This window comes from Aristolochia californica, unplaced genomic scaffold (assembly GCF_029961685.1).
Source record: "Aristolochia californica isolate CCGP_79_NKW_82.1479 unplaced genomic scaffold, dmAriCali1.0.hap1 SCAF_2, whole genome shotgun sequence".
Classification (NCBI taxonomy): Eukaryota; Viridiplantae; Streptophyta; class Magnoliopsida; order Piperales; family Aristolochiaceae; genus Aristolochia; species Aristolochia californica.
The window spans coordinates 35,626,640-35,640,280 of record NW_027181881.1 but is presented as its reverse complement, the minus strand read 5'-3'; the positions used below and the strand labels follow the sequence as shown (position 1 = coordinate 35,640,280).

Sequence of the window (13,641 nt, the reverse complement as noted above, 5' to 3'; positions counted from 1 at the left end):
CCGGAGGGTATTAGCAATACGAAGACTTCCACCTCAACAGCACCAGGCCAACTCAGCAACAACAACAACACTCAGCTCTCCACCTCAGCAGCTCCTCCAGAAGAATCCCGAAGGTGTCAACGAGCCATGCATTCCAGAAAAGTCTAGAATACTGTATCATATGTAATGTACTCCAGAAGAGTCTAGAGTACTCTCTGTATTGTATAAATACATCATCTTGTAATCAAATTTGAATGAGGGAAACAATTTTATCAATTGATCCATCGTATCTTCATCTCTTTCAACAGGTCTAAACGTTGCTGTTATTTGGAAAGTTTCCCTCTGTTTTCGTTGTTCGGTTGGGGATGAAGATATTGTAGCAACATTAAACTTTCCTTAGGAAACTTGCATTAACAAAGCTTTGGTTCAGCGCCTGTTCCAGCCCAACGCGGACCAGACTAGGTCAACCCAACAACACAGCAACCACTTATTGCTTCTGCGCCAGCCAGGCCGAGTCAACCCAGACCAACTCGGATCGGGTCTTGGTCAATCTGACTTGGGCCACTTATTTTTTGCCTCGATATACGTGTCTGGACCAAAGCTTATACATATTTCTGCTTTAACTCAGATATATTGGTTTACTATTTGACTCGGTGGGACTCGGTAAATTTTTTCTCTGGTTGGATTATTACTTTTAAGAATTGACAGATTATTCCTTGGTCAGCATATTATTTAGTATATATACGTGCATTAAATTATTTTATGGGTCAATTTTACAAGGATTATTTTGGTTCGTGTTATATGGGCCTAAGCCCATCTCAGTTGCTGCTATTGTGTCTCTTTGGATGAGACATTATTATTGAAGAATAGGTCGCCTCATACCATTATTTATTTGTCCTCATAAAAAATATTTGTAGTTGGGATTCCATGACGGAGGAACTTAATACCTTGTAAAAAATATAAAAAATATTTGTGGTTTGGATTCCATGATGGAGGAACTTAATATCCAGTCAAAAATATCAAATGTCAAAGGTTGGGATACCATGACGGAGGAACTTATTATTATATTTATGTTACTTCCCCCCATTAATGTCATATATTACTCTACCACTTAAGAGTCGTTGTCCTATGGAGGGATACGATGGTGAAGGTGGACACTTCAGAACAATGCCAATAGACACTACCTACAGAAGACGGAGTGTGCCCTACATCCAGCATGAGTTAAGACTAGAGTATGGAGCAATGTCTTAGCGGCTTGGAGTGATTTACTCTCACTGATATTATGCCAGTTGGGCCTCATGAACGAGAGTACCAGCGTGAGGGAGAGTGTTGGAAGATGAAAGCATATTGGAAGATGTGCCATTTTGTACAAAAAATATTTTATACATAATTTGCAGCAAACTAGGAGTTCATGTTGTTCTCTCACCCCTAGCTTGAGGGGGAATGTTGGAATATAGGGCCCAAGCCCACACGACTAAGGAAGACCCATATATCCAAGTGTATTGGAAGATGGGCCCAAACCCATAAGACCAGGGAAGACCCATGCATCCAAGAGATATAGAGGACGGGATCAAGGCCCACGAATCAAGGAGAAGGCTCATAGGCCCACATACAATGATGACAGGATGGTAAATAAAGAGTCATCTCATAGAGATGACATTGATGTAATTAGATTAAAGTTCCAAGGTTAAAACCCTAAACCCTAAACCCTAAGTTCAAGGTATTATTATAATACAGTAGTTTCATTAATCTATAAATAGAGCTTCAGGGGGAGGGTTAGGAAATCAAGTCCATAACCCATCCTTCCTCTAGTTTTCTCCCAATGGGACTCTCTCCCTTTTTCTCCATGAGCTAAATTCATAGAGTCCTGAAAATCAACAATTACATTTGTACTCTAGTTTCCTCGTTGGCTTCTGCCTTGTGGGTGCTTCTTCAAGAGACGTCCTTCACTGAAGCTTGAGGTCTTGAGTTAGGCTTGATTGTTTTGAAGCTTTAGACCTTGAGATACACTGACTCTTGAAGGTAAAGTGTCTAAAATACATAGGTTTTAAAATTTTTAGATTAATTAAGTTTTGTTATCATCAAAAGCAACATGGGAGTCAACCTATGGTAAATAGAATTTCATGCTTACTTTCCGATATGCATAATTTAGATCGTTAAATATTGAGGAACGGTTGGGGGATTATGCTTTTACAAGGATTATTTTGTCTTGAGATGATATTGAAATCTAATGAGTGAAATCAAGTAAGGTTTTGATTTCGAATATTTTTGGCTTGCTCTAATACAAATTATTAGTCTAGGAGCTCAAAAGGGGGTGAATTGAGATATTAAATTAAAATTTTAATGCCTAATTGTAAATTGAACTATAAGAATAGACAAGCATCCACCAAAAATAACACAAATAATTTTTCTTGATGTTCCCTTATTGGTAATAACTGCTCAAGAACCCTTGTACGGGAAAATTCCACTAATATGTTGTCTTAGCTGAAAGTCTCTTTAATCCAAAGTATAATACCCAATAACACTATGGCAAGTCTCTCTCATAGAGATTATACAACTAGATTATAGCTCTAGTGGGGGTTTTTTCTTTCTATGTTGAGGTTCTAGAACACCTCCACAAGAAATTAACAAAAGATACAAAAGAAAAAGGAAGCTTACACCTTTTGGAATGGGAGAAACAATCATGTCCTAGTGAGATCCAAGTATTTAATCCATTGAGTGTTAGGAATTAGATGCCCTAATTCAATACTAACGAGAGCTATAATAATTGCATAAGAAAAAAAAGTAAGCACAAAAAAACATAAGATTTATACAAGTTCACCTGAAGGTGAGACTACGTCTTATCTTCCGCCGCTGCAATAATTCACTATGATGATGAAATAGTTTACAAAAGAAATCGCACACACTCAAATGTTTTTCTCTAACCTTACTCAGTCGCAACTGATGATCCTTCTTCATGATAACCCTAATTGTGGTGCCCCCAAATATAAAGAGAAAACTAGGGCAACCGCAATACAAGTGTGAATAAAAAGAGAAAACTAGGTCGATCCACGTGTCGAGTCTACAAAAGGCGTTAATTATGCTCTACAACTTAACATTGAGCACAATAAAATAAATGATGAAGCTTGAAAAAAAGTAGGATGTTGAATGATATTGAGAGTGGTTGAAGAAAATGTAAGAATACTACTTTGCATGAAAATTTCAAATAAAAGCTTCTTTGAATACTTGGGATATTAAATAAATATTCATTTGATGTTGTAAAAGATTTTGGGTAGCCTATTTATAAGATTTCTAGCCAAACTAGTCGTTATCTGCCTGTTTCCAAAAACTGGAAAAATCTAGTGATCGATCGCTGGAAAGGTATGATCAATCAACTAAGTGTAACAACTATATTGTTTTAGTTCCCTATGCTTGTTGATCAATCAGAGCATTGATCAACATGTTTTAAAATTTTCAAAAGACCTGATTAATCCATCAATTCTATTCAATTGATTAGTCATGCTTTATAGCACTAACTATGATGAATGTTGGATGATCGATTATACTATAGAGTATGACTGATCACGCTTTATAACGTTATCTAGTAGGATTCTTTATGATCGATCATGCTAGTGCGGATGATTGATCATGCTTTATATTGCTTCCTAGTTTGCATTTTGGATGATCGATAATCTCATCATGATAATCGATCATACCAATTGCCAGATTTCTAAAATGACTTCTAAGCATGATGAAAACTATCTTAAGAGATTGTAGCAAGTTTAAAACATGGTTATGCATCAATTAACCATGGGTTTGAAAATATTTATGCCCTAAAGCTTCAAATCTCTTTTGTACATTGGGATTGAGATTTGAGTTAATTGTCCTTCTACATGGTTAGAGTACTTGAGATGAATCTAATTGACTTCACTCTAATCATCAAGTCTTCACTGTAATCATCTAGTCTTCAATCTTCTTGTTGATCTTTCTTCAAGATGTTTGTCTCTTATTGTGGCTTGAGGTCTTGTGATGAATTTATCAATTCTTTATAAAGTCTATGAATATGTGATTCTTAAAGGAATTGTATCTGAAATGCTTAATTTATAATCATTAGTGCATTAGGTTAAGTTTGTTATCATCAAAATATGGACGAGGATCATTATAGGTCTACAAAAACTATCTTGAGTTAAAATTTTATTTCCTAAAATACTCCAAGTAAAGTTATAAAACTATTATTTTATCATTAAAATATATGTCATTTAATTTTTTTACTAAGGGAGTTATAAGACCACGGTGGTCGGGTTCGGGGGAAACTCCTCCCCGATACGAAACATGATGGGGTTTTTTTCTAATCCCCCGATCTGTGTGGTGGAAACTAAAACCCATCCCAGGTTTTAGGGTAGGGTGGGGTCGGGTGCCCCATGAAAGCCAACCCAATGTCCACCCCTAGCACTAGTAAAACCCCTAAATAGAGCTAAGTTATAATACAGTCAAAGTCGGCAACAAGGGCTTTTTATTGGAAGCAATAAGAACCCAGTGACATAAATATACATGACTGCACTTAGTTTTCAACTTTCTAGCGTGATGGCTGAGGATATGCTTGAGTTGTTGCCATTATACTTAGTTTTCAACTTTCTAGCGTGATTACCGAGCTATGAAGTCAGGGTTGGTGGTAAATTGCGCACGAAAATAGTCATACACACTCACGGAGACCCAAAGCTGGCATGATTTAAACCATCCAGCTCTTGACATTAGCATCCTGGAACCCTGCGTTCAAGGCAGAACTAGAGATTTTTGATAGCTACTCGAATCCAATACGTTGCTGTTAGCACCACGACATCAACATTACTAGTTATATGAATTTAAACAAAGATAGGAGCTTTACAAGTTTTTGATGAGATGCAAAGTCATTTTCCTTTGACCAGTTCAAGCAAGTTAATGGAACCTTGAACATTCAAAATGTAAAAAATTTTAAATGAATATGGCAGAAAAATCCCAGAATGTAGGGTTCATTGGCTAGAGAGCAGACCGTACTGTACGAGACAAATGGTAAGCACAGCCGGCCAAAAAAACTCCCAAAATCTGATAAGACTGCAACTCACTGCTGTTAAATCTTCTTCTAGATTCTACTGATACACTTCCCCTATAATTTTTTTGTTTTCTGTTTTTCTTGTTTGCAGACCTTGGACACTTCCTATCTCTTCTCCCATATACACATTACAAGAATGATCTATGTGGAATTTCTCTTTCTTCTGAGTATACCTTACAGTAGTGTTAATATATCACAACTCGAAGCAGCCCTGGCTGAGGCTCAGTGTAGTCGAGGCCTTCTTCTTCGAGTAGATACCTTTCAATGGCCATTGGAAGCCGGGCAGGCGTGCGTGTCCCCTTCGTGTGATGACCTGTCCCAACACAAATCAGGACTTGAAGTCGCTGTCCTGCTGACCTGGCAGTGCTCCTCAAGACGCTCAGCTCATGCTTCAGCATATGAATGGCTTCACTGACATGGAGACCATGCAAATCAATGATAGGCTCTTGGCCCCTGGCAAAGCTTTGCAGTTCAGGTGAGACTGGATTCCTGGAGAAAAACAAAAAAATGCAAAAGGTCGTCGCAGGTGATTATTGATTTGTGTAAGCAGGTAACAAACAGAACTCTTAACTGTAACCTCTCTGCGTTGCTGACTGGATCTCAGTTAAATGATTAGATCAAATAAGCAAACTGGAAACGACTAACCTTTGTCGATAAATGGATTCTCGGGCTTTCCCATGAGCAGCTTTCATCTGCATGTTATGCAACTGTCCCTTTACACTAAGCTCTTTAGCCAGAGCCTTGTTGCCAATTAGATAGGCTTGTCTTGCCTGTTTCAGAGTACACCAGATTCTTCAAAACTTATTGGTTGTAGGTGAAAATAAAAACAAAGAAAAGGATCATTTTCAAATCTGAGGACACAAAGGTAACTCTTATCAACCCTACAAAAATATCCTCATTTTTAATAATCGAGCTTCACCTGATCAAGAAAATAGTTTTAAATGCAAGATACACAAATTGCCTTGAAAATCAAATTTATGCTACCAAAGTTTTAAATCTATTCTAAATTACCAGTGTACTTAGTTACCCAACTCTTGAGTGGTGACCCAGTAAAAGAATCTGCATTCAACTAGGGCAATTGTCATAGAAACCCTACTTTATTCTATTTAAAAAATAGCCAGACTGATTTTACTCGGTTTTACAAATGATTTTCAGGTTCCTTGCAGATCCACCGAAAAGGACTGATACAAATCTGTTTCAATAGCTTAGGAAACAATAATTGCAGGTAATATCCTACTTGCCAAAAAATAGATCTATTTCCATGAGTTTAGGTTTCCATAAGTTTTCATCTATTTCAATCTGTTTCCACTTGAATCAAATCGATACAAATCCATGAGAATCAATAGATCAGTTGCACTAATATTACACAAATCTTCACTTAAAATATAAGTACGTAATTTAAAACTTAAAATTTCTCCTTTAATAATTCCTTATATCAATACCCACAGAAAAGTATTCTAAATTTTACTAAATTTTAAATTAAACTAACACTAATTTTGTACTAGATATATCCCAATGTTAATAATCAAATCATATTTGGTATTAGCTATATACAACATGCAATTGGTTTCTTATATTGTTATTATTATTTTTAGAGACACTTATATAGTAATTGAGTTTTTATATATTGAACTTGTGTTAGTATATCCACACCATCATACTATGATTTTCAACTTAAACTCCTTAGATTTGGTTATTCTTTTTATAATTCTTAATAAGCATAAAAGTTTTTTAAAAGACCCTTATTTTGAAATTATTTCTACTGCTAAATATATATATATATATATATATATATATATATATATATATATATGTACACCATTATAATAAATTATATAAACAAACAAATAAACAGACCAGTATATATATATGTATATTATATATACATATATTAAATTATAATAATAATGAATCATAATGTGTTAAATAAATATTTCAATTATGTTCAAATAATTATATGATATACTAAATTGAATATATTCTATATAAAAGAAAATTTAATTAAGCATTGCCCAAGTTCTCTAACATTCTTAATAGTTTTCATTGTTTTGCCCCGTATACTTATGTACCTATTATATAATTCCCTTTCCATATATAATTGATACATTATGTTTCTCCATACTTCCAGACTTGGTTTTACAAACGTCAGCATCTTCTTTAACTAAAATAGCTTTTCTAGTGCTCTTTATGGATTTGCTTCCTACAAGCTAAGAATTTTTTTTCATCTAGAAAGCATGATGGAACATTCTTCACTAACATATAGACAGCACAAAGAAAATGGATATATAGCAATAATGTTACCTGTTCAAAGCATGCATTTCGAAGTCGTGCATGATCTCGGGCTTCGTCTCTCAACTCAGAATACATATTCGCTGCCATCTCAACATTGGTGAAGCAAATATAAATGCAAAAGGAGAAAAACCCAGTTCAAACATGTAGTACTATTAAATATGTTTTGTGAAATTACCCACTGCTTCTCCAGTCTCAAGCCATAGTGGAGCCGCACGAGATCCACCATAATTTTGCAATCTATCACCTCCCCCATAAGGAGACCTGGGATGCCCGGTATATGAGCTGGCTAGAACCTGCGGATTCCTACTTGTGCCAACACTTGCATCAGTAACACCGTTTCTCTCACACTTCCACTGTCCAGAATCCTGAGCTGCAAGTTTTCGAACGGCTGAAGCAAAATCTATGGCCCTAGAATTAGTGCCAGACGAATTGGATGACTTAAAAAGAAGAAGATTGTCCTTATCAACAGAACGGAAAGGATTGGCAGCTTGTTGGAGACCATCCCCAGCATACTTTGGCACACCAGCCTGAGCATCTGAGGCTGGAAGGGCTGGGAAATCAAGTGTGCTCAGGTTTGGGGCTGATAGAGTCTTTGAGTTAAGGTTCTGACTAAAATCACTATCACTTTGAAGCTGCAGATGCAATAGAAAAGGAATCTATAAGAAACACCAACCATTCTTTTTCAAAAGCCTCCCATCCATGAAAAGTAAGCTCCAACAGGACCCTTGCCAAAGTACAGCATAAATCAATGCTGTAAAAATCAGCCCAGTCATTGACCTAGAGAGGTGCCAGGTCCAGTTTCTCAAGTTCAACTGGGAGAAAGAGAGGGGAAAAAAAAGAAGAATAAAGAAGGAGAAGATTGAACTGCTGTCTGGGTCCAACTGACAAACAAGTCGAAACCGTAGTGTAAAATTGAAGATGGGTCTAGGCTAAATAACACTGGGATGGACCTATATTTTACAACTTTCAAGCTCCAAATAGCAGACTTAACACACACACACACATATATATACATACAGAAGTTAATGTTTCAAATGTAAAAATAAAAAAAAAGAACTTGGTTTCAGATTGGGAACAGTACTTCTTTCCAAATGAAAACTTCAAAACATCATGCTGTTTTAAATAAAACATCAAAACATCATGCTGTTTTAAAGAAAACTTCAACACATCATGTTGTTTTAAAACTTCTTCTTTATTTTTATTCAATGGAAGGGATTATGTTACCAGCAAAGAAACAAATATAAATGAAGAAAGCTTAACAACAATAGATAAAGGTTTTCCCACTTGTTCTAAAAATGATTTTATTTGTTTCATTCTTTAAATGAAATCTAAATAACAAACAGCATAAACTTAAATAAGCCATTAAAAAATTTTCTCGAGAAAGTTTAACAACATCAGCAAAAGGTAGTGCCAGCAAGGAAATTTCTACATTTTACAGCTAGAAGACTTTAATAGCAGAGCCCAGTATAGTGTCGACAAGTCTGATGATGATGACAATGATAAAGAACAATTTTCTAAATTGTTCTTCACAAAAACCCATCTGTAGATTTAATCAAAAGATTAAAAGAACATAAAAAAATAATAAAAGAGGAAATTGCTAGCAAATTACTGGGCAAAAGTATAACTTTAATCCACGAAAAAGCATACCTCCAGTTGAGTGAGCATCTCTATAGTTAAGTTCAAATCACACCCATTTGCATAGTATACATCTGCCAGGCTTTCAGCAGCAAATCCAGGGAATTGTGATGCCAAAAACTCCAATGGATTAATATCATTGCCATCCAAAATCACATTTTCACTTAACAATTCGTTCATGAAATTTGCACTTAAATCCCCATTGTAGGGATGTCCTTCCCCTCTCCCATTGGTGATATCTTGGCCACCATTGATAAATCGTTTGTCCCAGAGACTTGTTGGCATATTCATCATAGTACCCACAGATGAATCCTCCACAAACGTGGGACCAGAGTACCTTAGCTTCTCCCCCAAGTTAATATCTTCTGACGTCAATTCCTGGCACTTGCTTAACAAGTGAGATCCACTTCCAGATGGGGAGAATCTTGAAATTTCAACTCCATCATTTAGAGACAGACCCACAAGCGACAGACTTCCAGGTCCTTGCAGCTCTTCCTCCCTCATGACCTTGAAATCTGGAGTAATATCATCGGGAAGTTGGTGGCGCCAATACTGGTGTGCCTCATCATCTGAATTATTCGAAATAGAGGATTCTGAACGATCGAAGACAGGTTTACCAGAAGTTCCAGTAACATCAAGCCTGGTGGGATTTGTGTTGTATGAAGGAGGAATAGCAGTAGACCTTAGAGCAGATGGAACAAATTCTGCTGCATTGGGATTTAGCTTAGTAACCTTACCAGGTGTATTCAACTTCGAGTCTTTGTTGACGGGGAATCCTTTACTGGACAAGTTCATCTTTATTGGAAAGATAAAGATATGTAATTTATATACAACAATCTTCTACTCATAAATAAAGCTTCCCATAAAAGTTACTAGCCCAGACCTGCAAATTACATCCAAAAAGAAGAGATGCATGAAGAATAAAATAAACTCTAAAGTGTTATAACACAAATGACGAAATACGTTAAACAAATATGATGTAAAAAGCATCTCCATTTCAAACAAGAAAAAAAATGTAAATAAGAGAGAAGAATTTATTTACTTAGAATGGTAAGACAACAATGCTATCACCATATGCTTTTATACACCTCAAAAGAAAATGTAGAAAAATGAATTCGTAGTGTCCAACAAAATGAAATAACAAGAGGTTGTTGAGAAAAAGTGGGGTGAAAAAAGGAAAAAATAAGCAATACCAGGGACAAATAGAGCCCCAAAAAAAAAAGCAAACAATTAGGGAAAACATCTTTGCAAAGATTCTAATGAACCAAGTGCATGAACTCTCAGGCTGAATTGAATCATCTTCCTCCGTCCGCATAGTTGTCTAGAGGCAGAAAAAGGGTTTATCAAAGATTTAGAAGAAACATCAAAGACCCTTTCGTTTCCTTAGTTATACTGTCATAGTTTAGCAACAGAACTAACAAATAATTTGATGAGTGGAAACCAAATTCTATCCCTTTCCTTGCAATTACAGCTTTACTCAGCTCCCTCTCATATTCGAAGGATCTCAATGATTAAAACGATAACCATCATGAAATACTTAAGGATGAGAGGAAGTAATAAAAAAAGAAATATTAACAAAAGAGGGAAAACAAAACCATAGAGAAAAAAATAAAAAATAAAATAAAAATAAACAACCACACTGATGGACAATTAGCACAATTCTGACCATAAAGACAAAAGAAGACTCGCAACAATGGATGTTATCCCGGCAAACCATATCGAAATCGTATTTGACCGACCAGACACTAATCAGACTACTTAGATGTCGAAATAATCTGTCAAAAAACATAGCAAACAGGCGCAGATCCAGGGCGGGTGGATAAACTAGGATGCAAGAAACCATAGAGAAGCATCCGAAGAACAGATCTCGAAAAAAACACAAGAGAACAGAACGAAGGAGGAGAAGGGAAATTTAGAAAGGTTCAAGGATCTGAAGATGCAGATTCCATCCCACCTTTTCGAAGCTCGATGAAGGACGAAATCGAAGAAAACAGATCCATTGATGAGGGTGAAAAGCGATGAGAGATAAAAGAAAGAAAAGAGAAAACAAAAATCTAGTTTCTTTCTTTTTCTCTTCTTCGTCTTCTGGTCTTACTTTTGACGTCGCCCTCGTTTTCCTTATTCTTTACAGTTAGTGGAGATGGAGCAGCCGAGCTGAGGTATTGGAAACCCTCGTCGCGACGACGACCACAGAAAGAAGCTTTCATATGAAACCCCACCCTTTTGCCACTCGATTAGACGACTCTCTCTCTCTCTCTCTCTCTCTCTCTATTGACTCACGTATACCAGTAGAATTAGGACAATATCAAAATGACCGTGCCGTTCAAGTTAGTGAAAAAAATAGAAGAAGGGACTATCGTGCACCATAGTGTTTGATGCGCTCATGAACTCTATGGATGCGAACTGTGATACACGTACATGTATACGAGAGGGCGGAGGGGGTTTGATGTGGAGACTCGTGAATGGCGAGTATGATAGGTGATTATGGAGTTGGCCGAGCCAGGAGAGACTGCACACGGCAGGGTTCAGATTTGGTAGAACAGAGTTCTTTGTAGTTTGCTTTTAATGCCAATAAGGGGGGTTAGTCCACAATGAAGTGGAATGAATATCCCCCGCATTATCTAGGTCATCATAAATAATGAATTTCCCCTGCATTACCTAGGTCATCACAAATAAGGCGTTAGTGTAAAAAGATTTGAATTGAAGTGAGATTATATTATTTCATCTGCCTAGGCAAAAACAGAGAAAAGTTGATTCCTACCTTTTTTCCGAATCATTCACTTACCACGAGCGACGGCGTCGCTTCTTCCCCCCCCCCGAAACGAAAAATCCCTCTCATTTCCTCTTCTCCTCTCCCTTCCCTCGGCCTTCGTCTCCCGACGAATTTTTTTCGCCCGACCTTCTTCTCTCGTTTTTGCTCTCTCTGATCCCTCTGCTAGCTCTCGTCTTCGTTCTCTGCTCCCTCTGCTTTCTCTGCTCCCTCTACTTTCTCTTGTTATCTCTTGTTTTCGCCCCATCTCCCTCTCTCGTCTCTTTCTCTCTTGGCCTTTCTCTTCCTTCTCCCTCTCTCATCTCCCTCTCTCTTTTCCCTCTAGGCCTCCATCTCTTCTCACTCTCGACCTCCCTCTCCCTTCTCGTTCTCGCTCTTCTCTTTCTTCCTCCCCTGATTTCCTTTGATTTAACCTATTCCGGTTTCAATATCCTTCGATTTCTTCAATCTTTTTCGATTTTCGACAGTTGGGAGTCAATTTCTTCCATTGGGCTTATATTTCCCCATTTGGCAGTGATTTCCCCCAAATTTCAGAAGGTAAGCCGAAACCCTAATTTTTTTTTCAACTAATTTAGTGTTGTATTTGAGTTAATTTTAATTTTTGTGCGTAATTTATCTTGATTGTGGCCTAATTGTGGGATTTAGGGTTCAAATTCGTGTTGATAGGGTTTAATTTTGGGATTAGAGTTGGGGTTTGGGACTTTTAGGGTTTTAATTTCTGCAGATGCCCTTTTATCTCGAAAGATACTTGATAACTTTTCTAATATATTTATTATTTTTAGGCCATTGTTGTTACTGTCACTGTCTATTCTGCTTCCTCTCTTTTTACTCATATCTTAGTCTGCAATAAAGTTTTATTCTTGGTACTTTTAAACTAAAAGATGAAGAGGAAAAAGAACAAGAAGAGAAAAGAAAATTGAGTTAAATGTCTACTGTTCTTTTTTTCTAGTGTTTTGGCTTTCCTATATTTGAATCAGTGGTAGTATACTAGAAACATGAATTTCTTTTTGTACATTTTATAGCCATTATTAGACCAAGGATTTTCAATTTGTATTAATTACTATTAACTTGTCTAAGCTCGATGGTTACTCACTGGTGTTCTCTTCTAGGTCCTCAAGGCCCACAGTTGCAGAAGGTCTTGGAAAGGCTAACTGGGCAGCACACTGTTCCAAATGTTTTTATTGGTAATCTAACCCTTTGGAATGCCTCCGCTTTGATAACCAATTTTCCAAGTTGATCTGCATTTTTAGACCTGTCAATTTGGTGTATTAAACGCGTGTCAGATTCCAAGCATTCTTCTATGGTAATATAGTGATGTTTTGGACCACCCAAAAGTTTGAGTATCGATATAATGTATAGCACTAGATGATCCGGTGCTCTGTTTATTGTGTATGACATGTTTTTCCTTTTTCACCTGCCCCTTAACTGTATACATTGGACGCATTTATATAATTTTATGTGCATGATACATAACTCTGCAAATTTTGTGGCTTGTTTTTCTGCTGGGGAAAAATAATTTTTTTTGTTTTGATGATACTAAGATGGCTTGTCCAAAGAGTCAAGTTTTACTTTTTGTATTTCTCTTCTTTGTTGTTATCTAGCAATTTCTTTTTATAGATGAAAGTTTAATTTATGAGGAACAAGTGGTTGATGACCTCTAGGACGAGTCTTGTTTGTACGCAAATGTTTTTTTCTCATTTGGGCAAGATTTGGTCTCAATATTATTATTTAGTTATGGAGGAAAAGAAGCCCATAGCTGATGTCTTGATAATGGAAGGAATAAATTCCTTACATCATTGGTGACTGTTTAACATAAATGAAGTATTCACCTGTTTCTGTAATTAATATTTAAAAAAAAAGGTTTTTGTCTGTCCTAATAGATTGTCATCAGAGGCAT

The 13,641-nt window shown here is 36.5% G+C and overlaps 1 protein-coding gene across 2 annotated transcripts; it reads right to left on the bottom strand.

The window, feature by feature from the left end:
• Window positions 1-4,846: 4,846 nt before the first annotated feature.
• Window positions 4,847-11,219, bottom strand: LOC137956188 (polyadenylate-binding protein-interacting protein 7-like). 2 transcript variants are annotated; one of them, XM_068803563.1, is made up of 6 exons: window positions 10,929-11,219; window positions 8,987-9,857; window positions 7,515-7,971; window positions 7,349-7,419; window positions 5,693-5,817; window positions 4,847-5,536 (listed from the first exon to the last, which is right to left on the bottom strand). In XM_068803563.1, the coding sequence occupies exons 2-6, from the start codon at window positions 9,767-9,769 to the stop codon at window positions 5,233-5,235; spliced, it is 1,740 nt and encodes a 579-aa protein (XP_068659664.1). In that variant the 5' UTR covers window positions 9,770-9,857; window positions 10,929-11,219; the 3' UTR covers window positions 4,847-5,232. The 2 variants fall into 2 exon arrangements, with proteins under 2 accessions (XP_068659664.1, XP_068659665.1); XM_068803564.1 differs by having other exon boundaries at window positions 11,070-11,219.
• Window positions 11,220-13,641: the final 2,422 nt, after the last annotated feature.

Bases quoted from the DNA above. Each gene is read 5' to 3' on its own strand.
- LOC137956188 (XM_068803563.1), bottom strand. From the start codon at position 9,769: ATGAACTTGTCCAGTAAAGGATTCCCCGTCAACAAAGACTCGAAGTTG. The intron at 7,972-8,986 runs GTATGCTTTTTC...TTGCATCTGCAG, and splicing joins AGATGCTCACTCAACTGGAG to CTTCAAAGTGATAGTGATTT. The intron at 7,420-7,514 runs GTAATTTCACAA...TTGAGATGGCAG, and splicing joins TGAGACTGGAGAAGCAGTGG to CGAATATGTATTCTGAGTTG.